This window comes from Rhinopithecus roxellana, chromosome 6 (assembly GCF_007565055.1).
Source record: "Rhinopithecus roxellana isolate Shanxi Qingling chromosome 6, ASM756505v1, whole genome shotgun sequence".
NCBI classification, from domain to species: domain Eukaryota; kingdom Metazoa; phylum Chordata; class Mammalia; order Primates; family Cercopithecidae; genus Rhinopithecus; species Rhinopithecus roxellana.
The window spans coordinates 102585604-102603576 of NC_044554.1; the positions used below are offsets into that span (position 1 = coordinate 102585604).

The 17973-nt window shown below is 60.2% G+C and overlaps 1 protein-coding gene across 11 annotated transcripts; it reads left to right on the forward strand.

Annotated features, from left to right (window-relative positions):
- The first annotated feature begins 445 nt into the window (after positions 1-445).
- AP5Z1 (adaptor related protein complex 5 subunit zeta 1) lies at positions 446-17883 on the forward strand. 11 transcript variants are annotated; one of them, XM_030933008.1, is made up of 17 exons: positions 446-599; positions 5445-5582; positions 5839-6025; positions 7775-7919; positions 8146-8255; positions 9849-10057; positions 10595-10735; positions 11099-11136; positions 11206-11368; positions 11957-12135; positions 13347-13489; positions 13868-14008; positions 14585-14696; positions 15544-15641; positions 16608-16740; positions 16958-17140; positions 17265-17883. In XM_030933008.1, exons 4-17 carry the CDS (start codon positions 7785-7787, stop codon positions 17697-17699), a joined length of 2220 nt encoding a protein of 739 aa, XP_030788868.1. In that variant the 5' UTR covers positions 446-599; positions 5445-5582; positions 5839-6025; positions 7775-7784; the 3' UTR covers positions 17700-17883. The 11 variants fall into 11 exon arrangements, with proteins under 11 accessions (XP_030788868.1, XP_030788863.1, XP_030788864.1 ...); XM_030933003.1 differs by having other exon boundaries at positions 9889-10057; XM_030933004.1 differs by having other exon boundaries at positions 9889-10057; positions 16958-17035.
- The last annotated feature ends 90 nt before the right edge of the window (positions 17884-17973 follow it).

Here is a 17973-nt window from a genome sequence, read left to right on the forward strand (position 1 = left end):
AATCCCCAAAACTGCCCAGAGCCGCAGCTATTCCTTGCAAACTGTTGTTCGCTGCTGGGCTCAGCCCACAAGTGGCGGAGTTTGTGTCAGATTTTCAGGTCGTACTTAGCATAGGGACTCCCGCACCACAGAACTGTTTACGAAACAGAAACCAGAACTGGGGCAGTGACACGTCGGGCCAGCGATACCCTCTCCTAAGGCCCCAGTCGCCCAATATCCGCCGGAATAGTTTCCGGGGTCGAAGGGCGCCGGCGTTCCAGAGTGCAGAAGTTCCAGGGTCGCGAAACTCCACAGCTCCCAGGCGCCGACCCGCACCCCCAGCCAGGGCACCTACGCCCCGCCCCAGGGGCTCCACGCCAAAGCCCATTGGTCGGCAACCTGTCCCTCCTGTCCATGTGATGCGGCACGTGACGCAGCTACGTAAGGCCGCTGCGCTCACGTGATGCGGTCCCGGACGTTGACCGGGCTGCGGGGCTGTGGGGCTGGCTGCGCTGCAGCTCGTGGAGTTTCAGCGGTTCGTACGCGCCTGGTAGCGGTGGCGGCGGCGGCGGCGCCGCGATGTTCTCGGCAGGAGCGGAGAGTTTGCTCCACCAAGCCAGGTGCAGGGCAGCTGCGGCCCCGGTCCTCCTTTCTGCACCTCTCCCTAGGGGCACACGGGGGTGGGTCTCACGGGACAGGGGGGCCGGGGCTCCCGCCTTGCAGGAACCCGACTGGACCCGCCCTCGAGACTTGGGGATCGGAGGCAACACGGCGGCCAGGCGTGGGGTGAGGAGGTCGGGGAGGATCACGGTGGGTCTCCGGATGAGGTGACACCTGAGCAGAGTGTTGGTGAGCGAAACTAAGTGGGGTGGGACCCGGTCGACAGTTTAGTCAAAGGCTTGGCGGTGAGAACCCCGCGTCTGGCAGGAAATCGAGCATCCAGGAGCTTTCGTTGCTTCACAGTCAAGAATACAAAGTCACAGAGAGCCCGGAGCGCTGCTTAGGAGTATGGCTGTGTGCCAGGCTGGGCAGCTGGAGGCCATCCGAGGGCTTTGGGGAACCGTGGGAGGGTTTTGTGACTTAGAAAGATCGCTCTTGGCGCGGATGTATTTGCTAGGCTGAGAAATCACCTACCAAGCTGGTTCCAGGCTGCTTTCAGGCTGTCTCTGGGCTCCCACTAAGGAGTGGGTAGCCCCTTCCTCACCAACTAGCCAGTCATGGGGGAAAACAGTGTAGGCAAGGACTGAAAAGACTCACGGTCCACCAAACAGGCAAAGACTTCATACCGCATGTTTAAAAGAAGAAAATGCTGACCGGGCGCGGTGGCTCACGCCTGTAATCCCAGCACTTTGGGAGGGCGAGGCGGGCGGATCACCTGAGGTGAGGAGTTCGAGACCAGCCTGCCAAGCAGGAGGAAATCACATCTCTACTAAAAATACAAAATTAGCCGGGCGTGGAGGCGGGCGCCTGTAATCCCAGCTACTCGGTAGGCTGAGGCAGGAGAATTGCTTGAACCGGGGAGGCGGAGGTTACAGTGACACGAGATTGTTCCACTGCACTCCAGCCTAGGGAACAGGGAAACTCCGTCTCAGTTAAAAAAAAAAAAAAAAAAAAAAAAAAAACAGTGTCAGAACTACAGCCCCTTGGTAAATGTAAACAAACTTGGTGAGGCGGGAGGCCGAGGCAGGAGAATTACATGAATCCAGGAGACAGAGGCTGCAGTGAGCCAAGATCGTGCCACTGCACTCCAGCCTGGTTGACAGAGCAAGACTCCATGTCAAAACAAACAAGCAAACCTGGATTCAGCGCTAGACCAATTGGTGGGAAAGATTCGGTTGGTTGAAAGTGCTGTGATTATAGTGAGTGAGGTCTTGAAGACAGGACAAAAGTCTCTGATCAAAATAACCCTTAAAATTCCACTCATTAGGAAGGGGGTTGGTGAATATGCAGCACCATCTCCCAGCAGCTCAACACAGGCAACCTTCCCTTCAATCCTGGACAGATATGCCATTCATGTGGATGTAGGGACTGTATGAAAATGAAAAATACTGGCATCTCAGCATGCAACATGTTCATCCCAAGGTCCTTGCCAAGAGACAAGGAAAAACACTCACTGAGAACTTCATCCCAGTCACATTCTGCTCCAGGTCATAAACTTGTGACATGAAAGACAAAATGAATAGCCCTCGCTAGATAGATATTTATTTATTTATTTATTTATTTATTTATTTATTTATTTATTTATTTTGAGACAGTCTCCCTCTGTGGCATAGGCTGGAGTTCAATGGCACAATCTCAGCTCACTGCAACCTCCGCCTCCGGGGTTCAAGCAATTCTCCTGCCTCAGCCTACCAAGTAGCTGGGATTACAGGTACCCGCCACCACTCCTGGCTGATTTTTTTGTAACTTCAGTAGAGATGGGGTTTTGCCACGTTGTCCAGGCTGGTCTCAAATTCCTGAACTCGGCCTCTCAAAGTGCTGGGATTACAGGCATGAGCCACCACACCCGGTCGAGCTACCACTATTTAAATACCTGTTTCTCCGCCTCCCTGGGTCGGTGGGCAGGCATTTTTGAGGATAGAGTGTGGTTGAATTTTCCTACGTAACATACATGAGTTCTGCAGTTGCCCTCTTAGGGTTTCAAGAAGGCTAGTAATCTATCAGGACTTACCAGTTTTCACAATATACTTAAGCCTGTGATTTCTGGTGATGTTTTAAAATAAATGACTATAGTTTGAAGGTTAAGGTTTGGAGCAGACCAGGCACAGTGACTAGCCCACGCCTGTAATCCGAACACTTTGGGAGGCTGAGTTAGGAGGATCGCTTGAGGCCAGGACTTTGAGACCAGCCTGGACAACATAGTGAGACCTGTCTCTACAAAACAGAATTTTTAAAAACTTAGCCAGGTGTGGTGGCACGCACCCGTAGTCACAGCTACTCAGGAGGCTGAGACAGGAGGATCACTTGAGCCAAGGAGGTTGAGGCTGCAACGAGCTATGATCATGCCACTGCACTCCAGCTCAGGTGACAGAGGGAGACCCTGTCTCTAAGGAAAGCCAAAAAGATTTGGAGTGAACTTGAGTTTCTCTGTAAATGTGTCAGAGATACGGAAAGCAAGCATGGAAAAAGTGATTGAAGATGGCTCTGTAAGGTGAAGGATAAATGGAGAAAGCGGGAAGCGAGTGAAGGATGGGGGCATGGAGGGGTGCCCATCAAAGTCAGGGGTTTCCAGGAGGAAGAGCCGCAGACTGGAAGGTCAGGAGCTAGTGGGGCGTGTTTCAGGCAGAGGGTCTGTGTGAAGGGGGAGAAGCAAGAAAAACAGGACGTGGAGGCTGGAGAAGGAAGGCGGGGCCGGGGTCTTGTAGGCAGCGTTAGGGTCTGTAGGAGTTTGGATTTGAAAGCAGTGAGTAGTGATTGAAGAGTTTGGATCGGTTGGCTTTTAGAGAGAAGCTTGGGATTTGGAGAATATGCTGAAGGGAATTAAATCGGGGTGAGGGGTTCCACCTTTCTGGGAAAGATTCTCCGTTGTGTGTGTGTGTGTGTGTGTGTGTATACATATATATGTATACGTACATATGTATGCGTACATATGTGTGTGTATATATATAGAGAGAGAGAGATAGAGTCTTACTATGTCACCCAGGCTGGAGTGCAGTGGCACAGTCTCAGCTCACTGCAGCCTGATCTAGCTCAAGCAGTTCTCCCACCTCAGCCTTTCAAGTAGCTGGGACTACACCATGCCCAGTGAATTTTTTTTTATTCCTTTTTTTGTTTGTTTTTGAGACGGAGTTTCACTCTTGTTGCCCAAGCTGGGGTGCAATGGCATGATCTCACCTCACTGCAACCTCCACCTCCCGGGTTCAAGCGATTCTTCTGCCTCCGTCTCCCGAGTAGCTGGGATTACAGGTGTGTGCCACCACACCTGGCTATTTTTTTGTATTTTTAGTAGAAACAGGGTTTCTCCATGTTGTCCAGACTGGTCTCAAACTCCTGACATCAGGTGATCCGCCCGCCTCGTTCTCCCAAAGTGCTGGAGTTACAGGTGTGAGCCACTGTGTCCGGCTGAATTTTTTTTATTCTTTTGTAGAGATGGGGTATCACTGTTTAGCCATGGATGGTCTCAGACTTCCGGGCCCAAGTGAGCCTCCCACCTCAGCATCCCAAAGTGCCGCGATTATAGGTGGCCTGGGGAGGGCACAGCCATGTAGGGGGCCCTTCTCAGGGAGTGCCCAGAGTCCCCTGGCACGGCAGCCCCTTTGCCCATTATGGGTTCTTTCTTTTAGACTGGGATAGAAACCTAAAAACAGGCTTTCATTTGGGACTTTATTCAGCATCTTACCTGTGGCTTACTAGAGAGATTTTTAAATTAAGCCAATTAGTTAATCGAGTAAAAAATTATAATGGGTTTACCTTACAATATGTCGTAACATTTGTTCTTTAATATATAAGATTTTATTCTCAGGCCAAGTGCAGTGGCTCACGCCTGTAATCCCAGCACTTTGGGAGGCCGAGGCGGGCGGATCATGAGGTCAAGAGTTTGAGACCAGCCTGGCCAACATGGTGAAACCCCGTCTCTACTAAAAATGCAAAAATTAGCTGGGCATAGGCCGGGCGCAGTGGCTCATGCCTGTAATCCCAGCACTTTGGAAGGCCGAGGCGGGCGGATCACGAGGTCGAGATCCAGACCATTCTGGCTAACATGGTGAAACTCTGTCTCTTCTAAAAATGCAAAAAATTAGCTGGGCGTGGTGACCGACGCTTGTAGTCCCAGCTACTCAGGAGGCTGAGGCAGGAGAACGGTGTGAACCCAGGAGGCGGAGCTTGCAGTGAGCCGAGATCGCGCCACTGCACTCCAGCCTGGGCCACAAAGCGAGACTCCATCTGAAAAAAAAAAAAAAAAATTAGCCAGGAGTGGTGGTGGGCACCTGTAATCCCAGCTACTCGGGAGACTGAGGCAGGAGAATCACTTGAACCCCAGAGGCGGAGGTTGCAGTGAGCCGAGATCGTGGCATTATACTCCAGCCTGGGTGACAGAGCCAGACTCCATCTCAGGGAAAGAAAAAATACATATATATTCTTGTTCCCACAAGTGGAAGGCTTATTGAAGACTTCTTTTGTAAAGCCCCCTATTCTGGAGTAAATTTCCTACTCTTGCATGAGGCCCCTAAAAAGAATCGGTTTTAGTTCTTCTGCCCCTAGAATAGCAAAATCTAAGTGCGTGGGTCTCCGTGACTGAGATTCGTCATAGTGCACTGCAGCGATGGCTCGCGAAATCCCGGGGTGAGAGGAACCAGCTCAGGGAATCAGCGAATTTATCTGGAGAGCCATGAGCGGTGCAGCCGTGTTCCTCCCACACACTCGGCTTCTCTTTTCTGAAGAGGGATTTTCCCTGCTCCAGGAGTTATCCTTTTTTTGGTTCCGAGCAGCGGGTGCTTCTGGGTCCTGAAGTCCTCTTCTTTGTTTAGGGAGATCCAGGACGAGGAGCTGAAGAAGTTCTGTTCCCGGATCAGTAAACTGCTGCAGGCGGAGGACTTGGGGCCGGACACCCTTGACTCCCTGCAGAGGCTCTTCCTCATCATCTCAGCCACGAAGTACAACCGGAGGTGAGTGTGGCCACAGCTCAGGCTGGCTCCTCACGCAGCAGCCCCAAGAGAACCGGGCCCAGGCCCAGCAGGTCGCTGCAGATGATCCTTGGGGGGTTGAGTCATTTGCCCACTTAAACCAGCGCTGAAGGTCCGTCCTCACATAAAACGCTCTGTCCACCGGCCCAGGGGTGCCTGGCCAGGTGCTCTGGGGTGCGGGGTGCTCCTGCCATGGATGTGACGTATCGCTGCCCCCCACGGGCATCTCGCCCTCCAGGCTGGAGAAGACATGCGTAGACCTGCTGCAGGCCACCCTCGGCATGGCCGCGTGTCCCGAGCAGCTCCAGGTGCTTTGCGCCGCCATCCTTCGAGAGATGTCCCCCTCCGACAGCCTCAGCCTGGTCTGGGACCACACCCAGAACAGCCGGCAGCTGAGCCTGGTGGCCTCCGTGCTCTTTGCCCAGGTAGCGCAGCAGTCACCACCCCAGTTGGCCGTCCTGCCCCAGGGGTCTCGGGCCCTCGGGTGCAGCCAGCAGGCCGGCCTATGTCCTGCTGGCTGGACACCAACATGCTACGTGGGCCTGCTGGGCTTGCGTACCCATTCCAGTCAACAGGGCATGCCCCAACCTCCAGTGTGCCAGGCACTCAGCACCGAGATGCGTCTAGAACAAGCAGACACCTGCCGGCTCCAGCGCCCCTGCTTCCTGGCTCCCCTGTTCCTTGGGAAGCAGCCATCCGGTGCTCTCTTGAAGACTCCATGAGGGTACAGAGCCTGGGCTGCTCTGGTGACATTCCTAGACACGTGTAAGGGTGGCACTGGTGATGCTGATAGAGCAGCAGGCTTCAGCTCCCCGGGCCCCGTTCCAGGAGTTTTCAGACCACAGGATTTGTTGCTGTAAGCGGAGCTCAGTAGAGGTGGTGGAGTTCGGTTTCTCAGATATAGCCTTGAGACAGTGAGTCAGGGGAGGCTGGGCCTCCAGACCTTCTTTTTGGAGTTTTGTTTTGTTTTTTAGAAACAGGATCTCACTCTGCTGCCCATTGTAGAGTGCCATGGCGTGATCAAAGCTCACTGCAGCCTCGGACCTCCCTGGCTCAAGCAATCCTCCCACCTCAGCCTCCTGAGTGGCTGGGATTGTAGGCGTGCATTACCACACCCAGCTCATGTTTGTATTTTTCGTAGGGACCCAGGGTCTCACTGTGTTGCCCAGGCTGGTCTCGAACTTCTGGGTAGCAGCCCTCCCTCCTCAGCCAGGAGTTTTTGCCAAGTCCATGTCCTCCCTCCCTCTGTGTCGTGAGCAGGCCTGGATGCTTGGCGTGGGGATCTAGGGGTTCACAGGCTGTCTGTGGTCATGGGTTGCCCAGGGGTGCAGAGTCTGCTGGAAGGTTGCGGTGGAGCCGGGGTTTTCCCTCCGTTCCCAGCCTGCAGCGTCATGAGCCGCCTCCTGCACTGGGGTGCAGCCTGCGGTTGCTTTAGTTCTGTGTGGGCGAGAGCTTGTGGGCCCCAGTGTACTCAGGGCATCCTGGTTGGTGCCCAGCCCCCTCACCTCACAGAGCCCCTGCAGCCCACCTCCAGGCCTCCGAGATGACCCCGGTAATGCTGTGGTGGCTCCTCGCCTTTGGGACAAGATGACTCCGGCTCTTCTTGTTCATTTCACCAGCCCTTTTCCTCATGCAACTCTCACTTTTTTTTAGTGGAAGATGATCTTGCAAAACTGCTGCCAGGCACCAGCAGTGCACCCCCCGCGAGGCACTTGGCCTCCCAGCCACCAGCCGCCCTCCTCCCTCCCCTGACAGCCCTGCCCCTCTGCTGGGTGTCTCTGGTGCTGCTCAGATGTTTCAGCATCTGGGTGTGCGGAGTGAGGCGGGCAGTTTAAAGACTGGGACTCCACACTGGAGGCCCCGCAGGACGGGGTGTTCTGTGGCTGTGACCAGGCCCATGGTGGCCGCCATTGTGTTTTTAGCATTGAATCAGCCATGCCCCTACCCGGGGCCCCTCCACCCTCAGCGATGCAGCTCCCAGGGAAAGAGGCTGGAGGTGGAGCAGGCACCTTGCGGCCCTGGGTGGCCCTGGGTGTGACATCCTCCCTGCCACCTGCTGGGCCGGGGTATCGGGGACTGATGCTTCTCAGGAGTGTCACACAGACTTCCGAAATTGGGGGAGCTGGTCTCCAGCACAGGCCAGTACCCCAGCGCTTGCCCTGTCTGATTTGAAGGGTGACAGAAATGAGGAGGTCAGTGCTGTGGGCCAGGGTGTGCTGCGAGCACTGGAGAGCCGGCAGCCTGAGGGGCCCAGCCTCAGATACCTCCTCCCCATCATGGCCAAGGTCGTGGTCCTCAGCCCGGGCACCCTCCAGGAGGGTACGTGGGGCCCCTCCCAAGAGGCTCTTCGGGGTCTGCCTTCCTGGGGCTTTCCTTGAGGGCCCGTGGTGGGTTGGGAGTGGGGAGTGACTTGGGGGCATGGGGAGGTCCAAGGACCTGGGACGTTGTAGGATTCTGTTTTCTGAGAAAAATCGGCCAGCATCCCAATGGCCCAGGCATCCACAGGATTTAACCTCACCTCCCCATGCCACTCTACCCACTGCAGACCAGGCCACCCTGCTCAGCAAGCGGCTGGTTGACTGGCTGCGCTATGCTAGCCTCCAGCAAGGGCTCCCGCACTCCAGCAGCTTCTTCTCCACGCCCAGGGCCCGGCAGGTGAGCGCGTGAGGCCGGGACTGTTCTGGAACCGTGGGGAACAGAGTCATAGACGACCCCTTCCCAGGAGCTCCTGTGCCCACTGTGGCCAGCCCTGCCTGACACGTCCCCGTCGGCGCCTGTGCCCACTGTGGCCAGCCCTGCCTGACAGGTCCCCGTCGGCGCCTGTGCCCACTGTGGCCAGCCCTGCCTGACAGGTCCCCGTCGGCGCCTGTGCCCACTGTGGCCAGCCCTGCCTGACAGGTCCCCGTCGGCGCCTGTGCCCACTGTGGCCAGCCCTGCCTGACAGGTCCCCGTCGGCGCCTGTGCCCACTGTGGCCAGCCCTGCCTGACAGGTCCCCGTCGGCGCCTGTGCCCACTGTGGCCAGCCCTGCCTGACAGGTCCCCGTCGGCGCCTGTGCCCACTGTGGCCAGCCCTGCCTGACAGGTCCCCGTCGGCGCCTGTGCCCACTGTGGCCAGCCCTGCCTGACAGGTCCCCGTCGGCGCCTGTGCCCACTGTGGCCAGCCCTGCCTGACAGGTCCCCGTCGGCGCCTGTGCCCACTGTGGCCAGCCCTGCCTGACAGGTCCCCGTCGGCGCCTGTGCCCACTGTGGCCAGCCCTGCCTGACAGGTCCCCGTCGGCGCCTGTGCCCACTGTGGCCAGCCCTGCCTGACAGGTCCCCGTCGGCGCCTGTGCCCACTGTGGCCAGCCCTGCCTGACAGGTCCCCGTCGGCGCCTGTGCCCACTGTGGCCAGCCCTGCCTGACAGGTCCCCGTCGGCGCCTGTGCCCACTGTGGCCAGCCCTGCCTGACAGGTCCCCGTCGGCGCCTGTGCCCACTGTGGCCAGCCCTGCCTGACAGGTCCCCGTCGGCGCCTGTGCCCACTGTGGCCAGCCCTGCCTGACAGGTCCCCGTCGGCGCCTGTGCCCACTGTGGCCAGCCCTGCCTGACAGGTCCCCGTCGGCGCCTGTGCCCACTGTGGCCAGCCCTGCCTGACAGGTCCCCGTCGGCGCCTGTGCCCACTGTGGCCAGCCCTGCCTGACAGGTCCCCGTCGGCGCCTGTGCCCACTGTGGCCAGCCCTGCCTGACAGGTCCCCGTCGGCGCCTGTGCCCACTGTGGCCAGCCCTGCCTGACAGGTCCCCGTCGGCGCCTGTGCCCACTGTGGCCAGACCTGCCTGACAGGTCCCCGTCGGCTCCTGTGCCCACTGTGGCCAGACCTGCCTAATAGGTCCCCATTGGCGCCTGTGCCCACTGCGGCCAGCCCTGCCTAACACGTTCCCGTCGGCGCCTGTGCCCACTGTGGCCAGCCCTGCCTGACAGGTCCCTGTCGGCGCCTGCTGTCATTCCGCAGGGTCCAGGACAAGCCTGCCTCTGCTGCGGGAGGCGCTTGGGTCAGGCGGGGCCGCAGCCACCGACCCGTGTGGCTCCGGGGGTCTGCTCGTGGGTTCACTCCCAGGGCCTGCGGAGAGGATGTGCGATGCGCGTCTGCCTGGGGTCAGGTGGGGACGGTGTTTTGATATCACACAGGGCGGGCTGCTGCCCGGGTTCACATTCAGGCAGCTTCCCCTCCATCTCCTGAGGAGCTTGTGCTAAAGGTTGGCGTTTTTCCCAGCCTCGGCCCCTCCACCCACCCCCGCCTGTCCTTCCCGCAGCCGGGCCCCATCACCGAGGTGGACGGGGCAGTGGCCACAGACTTCTTCACGGTGCTCTCCACCGGCCACCGCTTCACGGAGGACCAGTGGCTGAACGTGCAGGCCTTCTCCATGCTGCGGGCGTGGCTGCTGCACAGTGGCCCTGAGGGCCTGGGCATCCTGGACACAGGTGTGCTGGGGGTGGGCCGACGTCAGACAGCGGTGGGAGGCAGGCGCACTGTGGGTTGGGCGCGACGGGGACACAGGCGGAGGTTGGGGGGACACAGGTGTGCCCAGGACGCAGCGGAGGTCGGGGCTGGGCAGTGCAGCCTGCTGACCTGGAGCTAAACCGAGAACACTCCCTGGCCAGCATCGTTGGGGTCCGGGGTCAGCACTGGGGATCCTCTAGACACCTCGTGACCCTCACGCGATGTGCAGAAGTCAGAGCCGCCATTTAAGGCAGGCTCCCTTAAGGTTGCTGGGGTGACGCCGCCGAGCTCCTCCCAGCTGCTCTGTGGACTTGTTGGGGAAGAAGCCTCAGCTACCCTGAAGGGCGGCCATGATGGGGAAGCTGCCGGGTGGGTGGACGTCCCATGACGGTGACGCCTCACGTCCCTGGGGAGGGGCTGTGGCCTGTGCTCTCCTCCTGCTCTTCCAAGCAGGGCAGCGGGCATGTCCCAGCCCGGGAGCCACGCGTCGGCCTGCTGAGCGTTCCCTCCTCCCGCAGATGACAGGTCAGAGCAGGAGGGCTCCACGCTGTCGGTGATCTCCGCCACCTCCTCCGCCGGCCGCCTGCTGCCGCCCCGGGAGCGGCTTCGGGAGGTGGCCTTTGAGTACTGCCAGCGCCTCATTGAGCAGAGTAACCGACGTGAGTCCCCCGCCCAGGCCACTGGCCTCCCCGGGGCTCGGCCCACCTGCTCCGCAAGGCGACCTGAGGCCGCACGTCTTCCCTGAGCTGCTGCTCCAGAGGGGGTTCCCGGATGGCCGGTTTGGAGCAGGCCCGTTTTTGCTTCTGGGGTCACCCCTGAGTGTTCTTCGGGCTCCACGCCAGTCCCCAGCCTGGCCCTGTCCTGCCTGCGCCCCTCAGCCTCAGTCCCACTCAAGTCCTCCTTAGGGCCTGTCCCACCCCTCTGCTCCTGGTCCTGCCTGGAGCTTCCAGGACACAAGCTGCACGTCATTGGGCTGCTCCGAGGCTGAGACAGAGCCGGCTGACTTTTTCCCCTCCTTCCAGGGGCCCTGAGGAAGGGGGACTCCGACCTGCAGAAAGCTGTAAGTGGCTGGGGATGGGGGGATGGGAGGCGGTGACTTGGCCCTTCTGATGTGGCGCGTGTCCCACAGTGCCTGGTGGAGGCTGTGCTGGTGCTGGACGTGCTGTGCCGGCAGGACCCGTCCTTCCTGTACCGAAGCCTCTCCTGCCTGAAGACCCTGCACGGGCGGGTGCGCGGGGACCCGGCCTCTGTGCGGGTGCTGCTGCCCCTTGCCCGCTTCTTCCTGAGCCATGGTGAGCCCAGGGCGGGGTGGCGCTGACTCTCGGGGCTCTGCGCCTGCCTTTAGTTTGAGGATGGGATTTCTTCTTCCCTTTTTTTTTTTTTTAAATTGTGATTGAATAGAGACAGGGGTCTTGCTGTGTTGCCCAGGCTGGTCTGGAACTCCTGGCCTCAAGCGATCCTCCTGCCTTGGTCTCCCAAAGTGCTGGGATTACGGGCATGAGCCACTGTGCCCAGCTCATACTTATTTTTTATGGATCGCTGTGCTAGATGTTGGTAATTTTTAAACTTTTTAAATAGGGAAATAAACAGAAACTCTCTTTACTGAGTCCCTAGCCTGGGAAACCCGAAAGTCTAGGAACCAGTACCTTCCAAAGAATGTGCCATAGTTTGTGTGACTCATGAGCTGACCGTGTTCCTGGGTGAGGAAGACTGAGTGCCGCTTCCCCAGTGTCCCGGTGTAGGACGCCTCGGAGCCCTTGGTGTCCTGGAGAGCAGGCCCAAGACTCGGGCCCTAACCAGCCACAGAGAAGCACGGCCAGAGTGAGGTCAAGACGTGTGCGTCTAGCAGACGTGCACCCCGACGGGCCCTGGTCTTGCAGGGGAGGCAGCTGCAGTGGACTCGGAAGCTGTCTACCAGCACCTGTTCACCAGGATCCCGTTGGAGCAGTTCCACAGCCCCATGCTGGCCTTTGAGTTCGTCCAGTTCTGCAGGGACAACCTCCACCTGTTTGGCGGGCACCTCGGCACCCTCAGATTGAGCTTCCCCAACCTCTTCAAGGTACATCTGGGCGTCCCTGGGTGCCAGGGCAGGGGTGCAAGTGCCTGGGACTCCTCTCCTCTTTCCAGCGGGGTTCAGGGTGAGTCCTGGCTGAGCATAGAGCCCTGTGAATCCTGGGCCTGGAATGTAGGGTGCAGGGTGGGGGGGGGGTCCGGGGTGCCCATGCAGCATCACGTGAACGATGGTGCTGTCCAATAACTCCCTTGTGGTGGTTTTGGGGAGGGGGTAGTGCCACAAGATGGTGAGTTTGTTCTCACAGCACTGGGGCAGGGCTGCTGGCTGGTTGGATCCCTCCCCCGGGAGCCCTGCCTGGTGCCTTGGGCCGTTGGCTGCCATTTGCCTTTTTTTTTTTTTTTTTTTTTTTTTTGAGATGGAGTCTTGCTCCCATCACCCAGGCTGGAGTGCAGTGGCTCAATCTCAGCTCACTGCAACCCCCGCCTCCTGGGTTCAAGCAATTCTCCTGCCTCAGTCTCCCGAGTAGTTGAGATTACAGGCATCCACCAATATGTCCAGCTAATTTTTGGTATTTTAGTAGAGATGGGGTTTTGCCATGTTGGCCAGGCTGGTCTCGAACTCCTGACCTCAGATGATCTTCTCGCCTTGGCCTCCCAAAGTGCTAGGATTACAGGCATGAGCCACCGCACCCAGCCTGGTGCCATTTGCTTTTGAAATGTCTTTTGCAGCCTCACCTCGCTGTAAGGTCTTTTCAACCCACGTGGGGAATCCTTTTCCTAGAGAAAAACCAGGACAGTGGGAAATTATTGACCTGTTGGTACGAAAGTAGATACAGGCCAGGGGCGGTGGCTCACGTCCGTAATCCCAGCACCTTGGGAGGCCAAGGCAGGAGGATCTTGAGGCCAGGAGTTCAAGACCAGCCTGGGCAACACAGGGAGACCTCTTCTCTACAAAAAATAAACAGCCACACATGGTGGTGTGTGCCTGTAGTCCCAGCTGCTCAGGAGGCTGAGGTGGGAGAATCACTTGAGCCTGGAGGTTGAGGCTGTAGTGAGCTCTGATTGCACCACTGTACTCCAGCCTGGGCGACACAGCAAGACCCTGTCTCAAAAAAATAAAAAGCGGGAGGAGGCAAATGTAGAAGCCCTCCTGGGGACTGCAGGTCTGGGACAGCAGTGGAGCCCTGGCCAGCTGCTCCCTCTGCCGCCCGCTCCACAGCTCCGAGCCCTATCCGAACCACTTCGCTGTGCCCACAGTTCCTGGCCTGGAACAGCCCACCTCTCACCTCCGAGTTTGTGGCACTCCTCCCGGCCCTGGTGGACGCCGGCACGGCCCTGGAGATGCTACATGCGCTGCTGGACCTGCCCTGCTTGACGGCGGTGCTGGACCTGCAGCTCAGGTGGGCCCCTCGCCCTCCGCCAGGGCTGCTTCTCCAGGCAGCTGGTTCCACACACTGGGCCCCCTCCTCACCGCTCCTGACCCTACACCGGGGACCCTCCTCCCTCCCCACCAACACCTGACCAGTCCTCCCCTGCAAAGCCACCTCCAGGACAGGGCGTGTCTTGTCACCCTTGGCCACCTGCCAAGGGCAGCCCCTGCGCCCTGGAGTTCCTCACCTGTCTTCACACACAGGCCTGAAGCCTCCTGTGTCCACAAGCCCTTCCCAGCACCCGAGGCGCTCTGATGTTAGGGACACCTGCCGTGTGCCTCCTTGATGGGGGTGCCCTTGAGGGCAGGGGCCGCATTCCAGCCTGGCCTTGGGCATCTGTCCACGCAGGTCATTGCCGGCTTCATCCGAGAGGCCACTCTGGGACACCTCTCTCAGGGCCCCCAGCTGCCTGGAAGCCTTCCGGGACCCCAAGTTCCAGGGTCTTTTCCAATACCTGCTGCGCCCCAAGGCCAGTGGCGCCACCGAGAGGTAGGGGGCCCTTGGGCCAGGGGGCCACCAGGGGCTCAGAGAGCCAGGCCACAGCCACTGGGGTGGGGCTCGCTGCTGGGCCCTGGGCTGAGGCCAGGGTGCTTTGTGCGCCAGACAAGGCTGCGTGCCTGACCTGGGGAGCAACTGTCATCACCATTGCAGAGGCCCTGCTTCTGCAACACAGTTCTGCCGGGTGCGGGGCCTGGTCTCAGCTCTCTCTGCTGCCCACATCAACCCTTATAAACCTGCAGGTCGGCCTTGTGGGTGCTCCATTTTACAGATGGAGAAACCGAGCCTGAGCCCAGAAAGCAGGAGGCCTGGGACCAGCCCACAGGCCTCTTGCCCTCGGCCCACACCAGCCTTTGCCCCGACGGCTCTACTGTCCCGGGTGTGCTGACACCAGGGTTCTCCCCAAACCCAGGGGAGCAGAAGGTCCTGAGAGGCGATGAGCGAGGATGGGAGTGGGCTCAGCTGTGCAAGAGGGAGCAGTGGCAACGTGGCCCCAGCGCCTGGCCCTTGCCTGTGCTCACCAGGTAGGGGAGCGGGCGGTGCTTAAGGCTACGCCTGTGTTCTCAGGTTGGTGCCGCTCTACCAGCTGTTGCAGCCTATGGCCGGCTGCGCCCGCGTGGCCCAGTGTGCCGAGGCCGTGCCCACGCTGCTGCAGACGTTCTTCTCAGCGGTGACCCAGGTGAGCTCGCCACCTGGAGCCCCCCATTCCCATGGGCCTCACTCACAACCGAGGGGCAGGCCAGAGCCGGCACCGTGGGGTCCTCCTGAGCTCTGCAGAAGGCTCATCTCACCACACATGCCATCCACAGCCACTCTGAGGGTCAGGGAGGCACAGGGACATGGCTGCACGGGCCACAGTCCCGGCAGGCCCCGGCCCCCGCCCCCGCCCCATCCCCTTCATCCCAGCAGGGCCCGGCCCCCGTCCCATCCCCTTCATCCCGGAAGGCCCCAGCCCCCGTCCCAGCAGGCCCTGTCTCCCATCCCCAGGACAGGGCGAGTGAGTGGCCTGGGCGCTGGCGGCACAGCGGGGGCCGGAGCAGTTTGTCCCCCTGCTGCCCCTGATAATTCAACATCTGCATCTGAGGCCAAAATAAAGGCTCCCACAGGCTGGTACCCCGCCCTCCCCAACCGTTGCTGCTTCCCACCTCGGGAGCTCTACAAGCCAGATGCCAGTGCAGGAGAGCCTGGGAGGTGGGCAGGCCAGCAGGGCGCTGGGCACAGGCCTGGGTGTCGCCTGGGCGCACCCTTGGCTGAGCAAGACGTGTCCCCAGCCTTGCAGAGCGAGAATTGGCAGAGGAGCTGCGGAACAAGCAACGCCTCTGCCGGGGCACCCGGGTCTGCCCGGGGATTCCCTCCCTGTGCCCGGATGCTGCCAGCTGAGTCTCTGTCCCTGGGTGTTGGGGAAGGCAGTGGATGAGGAGTCTCCAGCCCCTCAGCTGCCCCCCAACCTCACCATGGCTTCATCCCCCACCCTAGGGCCTGCAGTAGGGGTGGGGCTGAGCCTATCTCCCACTCCTTATCTCCAGGTGGCTGACGGGGCCCTGATCAACCAGCTGGCGCTGCTGCTCCTGGGCAGGAGCGACTCACTCTATCCGGCCCCGGGGTACGCGGCCCGTGTACACAGGTGGGTCCCTCCTGCACCACCTCCCCATCCCTGGGCAGGTGCTTCCTGGACCCCTTCCCCTCCCCTTTCCCTTCCCCTTCCCCTTCCCCTCCCCTTCCCCTTTCCCCTTCCCCTCCCCTTCCCCTTTCCCCTTCCCCTCCCCTTCCCCTTTCCCCTTCCCCTCCCCTTCCCCTTTCCCCTTCCCCTTCCCCTCCCCTTCCCCTTTCCCCTTCCCCTCCCCTTCCCCTTTCCCCTCCCCTTCCCCCTCCCCTTCCCGTTCCCCTTTACCCCCCCTTCCCCTTCCCCTTTCCCCTCCCCTCCCCTTCCCTTCCCTTTCCCCTGCCCCCTCCCCTCCCCTTCCCTTCCCTTCCCCTTCCCCTTCCCCTTCCCCTTCCCCTTCCCCTTCAGTGGCTTCAGCTCCACCCCTAGCTGGGCCCTCAGCAGCCTCAGACCCTGCCATCCCCACCCACAGCCCTATGTCCAGCCCCGGTGCTTCCTCTCTGCCTCTCAAGAACATTCCCCTGTCCTTCCCTCTGCCGAGCCTGTCATCTTCAGGGTTGGCTCAAGTCTCTCTTCCACACCCTGTCCCCTGGGGTCCTTCTCTCCAAAGGCCTGATGCGCGCAGGCCCATCCTGGTCCTACTCTGAGCCCAGGCCTGAGGCCAGCGCCAGTGCCAGCTTTCTCCCCAGTGAGGAGAACAGTTCCTCTAGGGCTGGCAGTCATCTGCGTCCCCCTATCTGAGGGTGCAGCCTGCACCTGCCACTCACACACTTCCCGGGTCCCTCCAGGCCCTTGGCCTGAAAGGGGTGGCTGGGGTGGGGATGGGGTCAGAGGTCTGCACGGAGCAGGTGGGGCGACAGGGTCAGAGGTCTGCGTGGAGCAGGCGTGGGGAGCGGGTGAGAGGGCTGCACGGAGTGGGTGTGGGGATGGGGTCAGAGTCTGCACAGAGCAGGCATGGAGTAGGCATGGACCCGGCTCCCTGGGCAGTGTGCTGAGCTCCCAGTTCCTGGCCCTGTGTACGCTGAAGCCCTCCCTGGTGGTGGAGCTGGCAAGAGACCTGCTGGAGTTCCTGGGCAGCGTGAACGGCCTCCGCAGCAGGGCGAGCCTCGTCACAAGCGTGGTAAGGTGGGCGCTGGCCTCCCCTGGCTGCTCCTGACCCAAGAGGCCTGGGTGGGGGCTGAACTCTGTCCCCGGGCCTAGGTGTGGGCCGTCGGCGAGTACCTATCTGTGGCCTATGATCGGAGGTGCACTGTGGAGCAGATCAACAAGTTCTTTGAAGCCCTGGAGGCCCTGCTGTTCGAGGTCACCCAGTGCCGCCCCTCTGCTGCCCTGCCCAGGTGTCCCCCCAAGGTGGTCACTGCGCTGATGACCACACTGACGAAGCTGGCCTCCCGGAGCCAAGACCTGATCCCCAGGTGCCTGGTCGGGGAGGGAGAGAAGCCTCCTGGCTTTCCTGGGGAAGAGACGTGGCTTCTGAGGTCTTCCCGTCCAGATGTCTTGAAATGATGGCAGCAGCGCAGGTCCTGAGTGGGCCCTGCTGAGCTAAAGCCACTGCTGGGCGCTTCAGGGCCTGGTCCCTCCACACAGACCCCTGTCCCTGGGAGGGGAACATCTGCAGCTGACAGTAGGGACCCTCTTCCCCAGGGCCTCTCTGTTGCTGTCAAAGATGAGGACCCTGACTCAGAGTCCAGCCACCAGCTCCATGCACAGCAAGGAGGGTGCGGAAGCCATCTGCACCCGGGCCACGGAGCTGCTGACCCTGCTGAAGATGCCCAGTGTGGCCCAGTTTGTGCTCACACCCAGCACGGAGGTGTGCAGCCCCCGATATCACCGCGATGTCAACACGGCCCTGCCCCTGGCCTTGCGCACGGTCAGCCGGCTGGTGGAGAGGGAGGCCGGCCTCCTGCCGGGATGAAGGGACAGCGGCCAGGGACGCCGGTGCAGATGAAGAGGGTGAGGGAGTCTTGGGAGAGGAGGCAAGGCCCAGGGTGGGCTTGGCACCCTCAGAGACCCATGGGGCTGGCCCCTGCTCACCCTCTGGGCTTTGTCTCCGAGCCTTTCTCTCCCAGGCAACGCTGAGCTGAGCTGAGCTGAGCTGAGGGGAGCCATGGAGCGGCTCTGATTGGAGGCTGAGGCTCTGATTGGAGGCTGAGGCCCTGTGGCCAGGCTGGGTGGAGGCTGCTGGGGCTGTTTCCTAGTCTTTGTTTTTGGACAGTTTAGGGGCAGAAAGAGCTGCAGTAAAAATAAATGCCTTTAATAAGCATCTGTGTGAAGAGTGCGCAATCAGTTCCCTTACCTGCCTTGTACCCTGGGGAGAGGGCCAGGGACCGGAGCTCCTGCAGCTGCTGCCAGT

Bases quoted from the DNA above. Each gene is read 5' to 3' on its own strand.
- AP5Z1 (XM_030933003.1), top strand. From the start codon at position 559: ATGTTCTCGGCAGGAGCGGAGAGTTTGCTCCACCAAGCCAG. The intron at 10,058-10,594 runs GTGTGCTGGGGG...CTCCTCCCGCAG, and splicing joins CCTGGGCATCCTGGACACAG to ATGACAGGTCAGAGCAGGAG. The intron at 11,369-11,956 runs GTGAGCCCAGGG...CTGGTCTTGCAG, and splicing joins CCGCTTCTTCCTGAGCCATG to GGGAGGCAGCTGCAGTGGAC.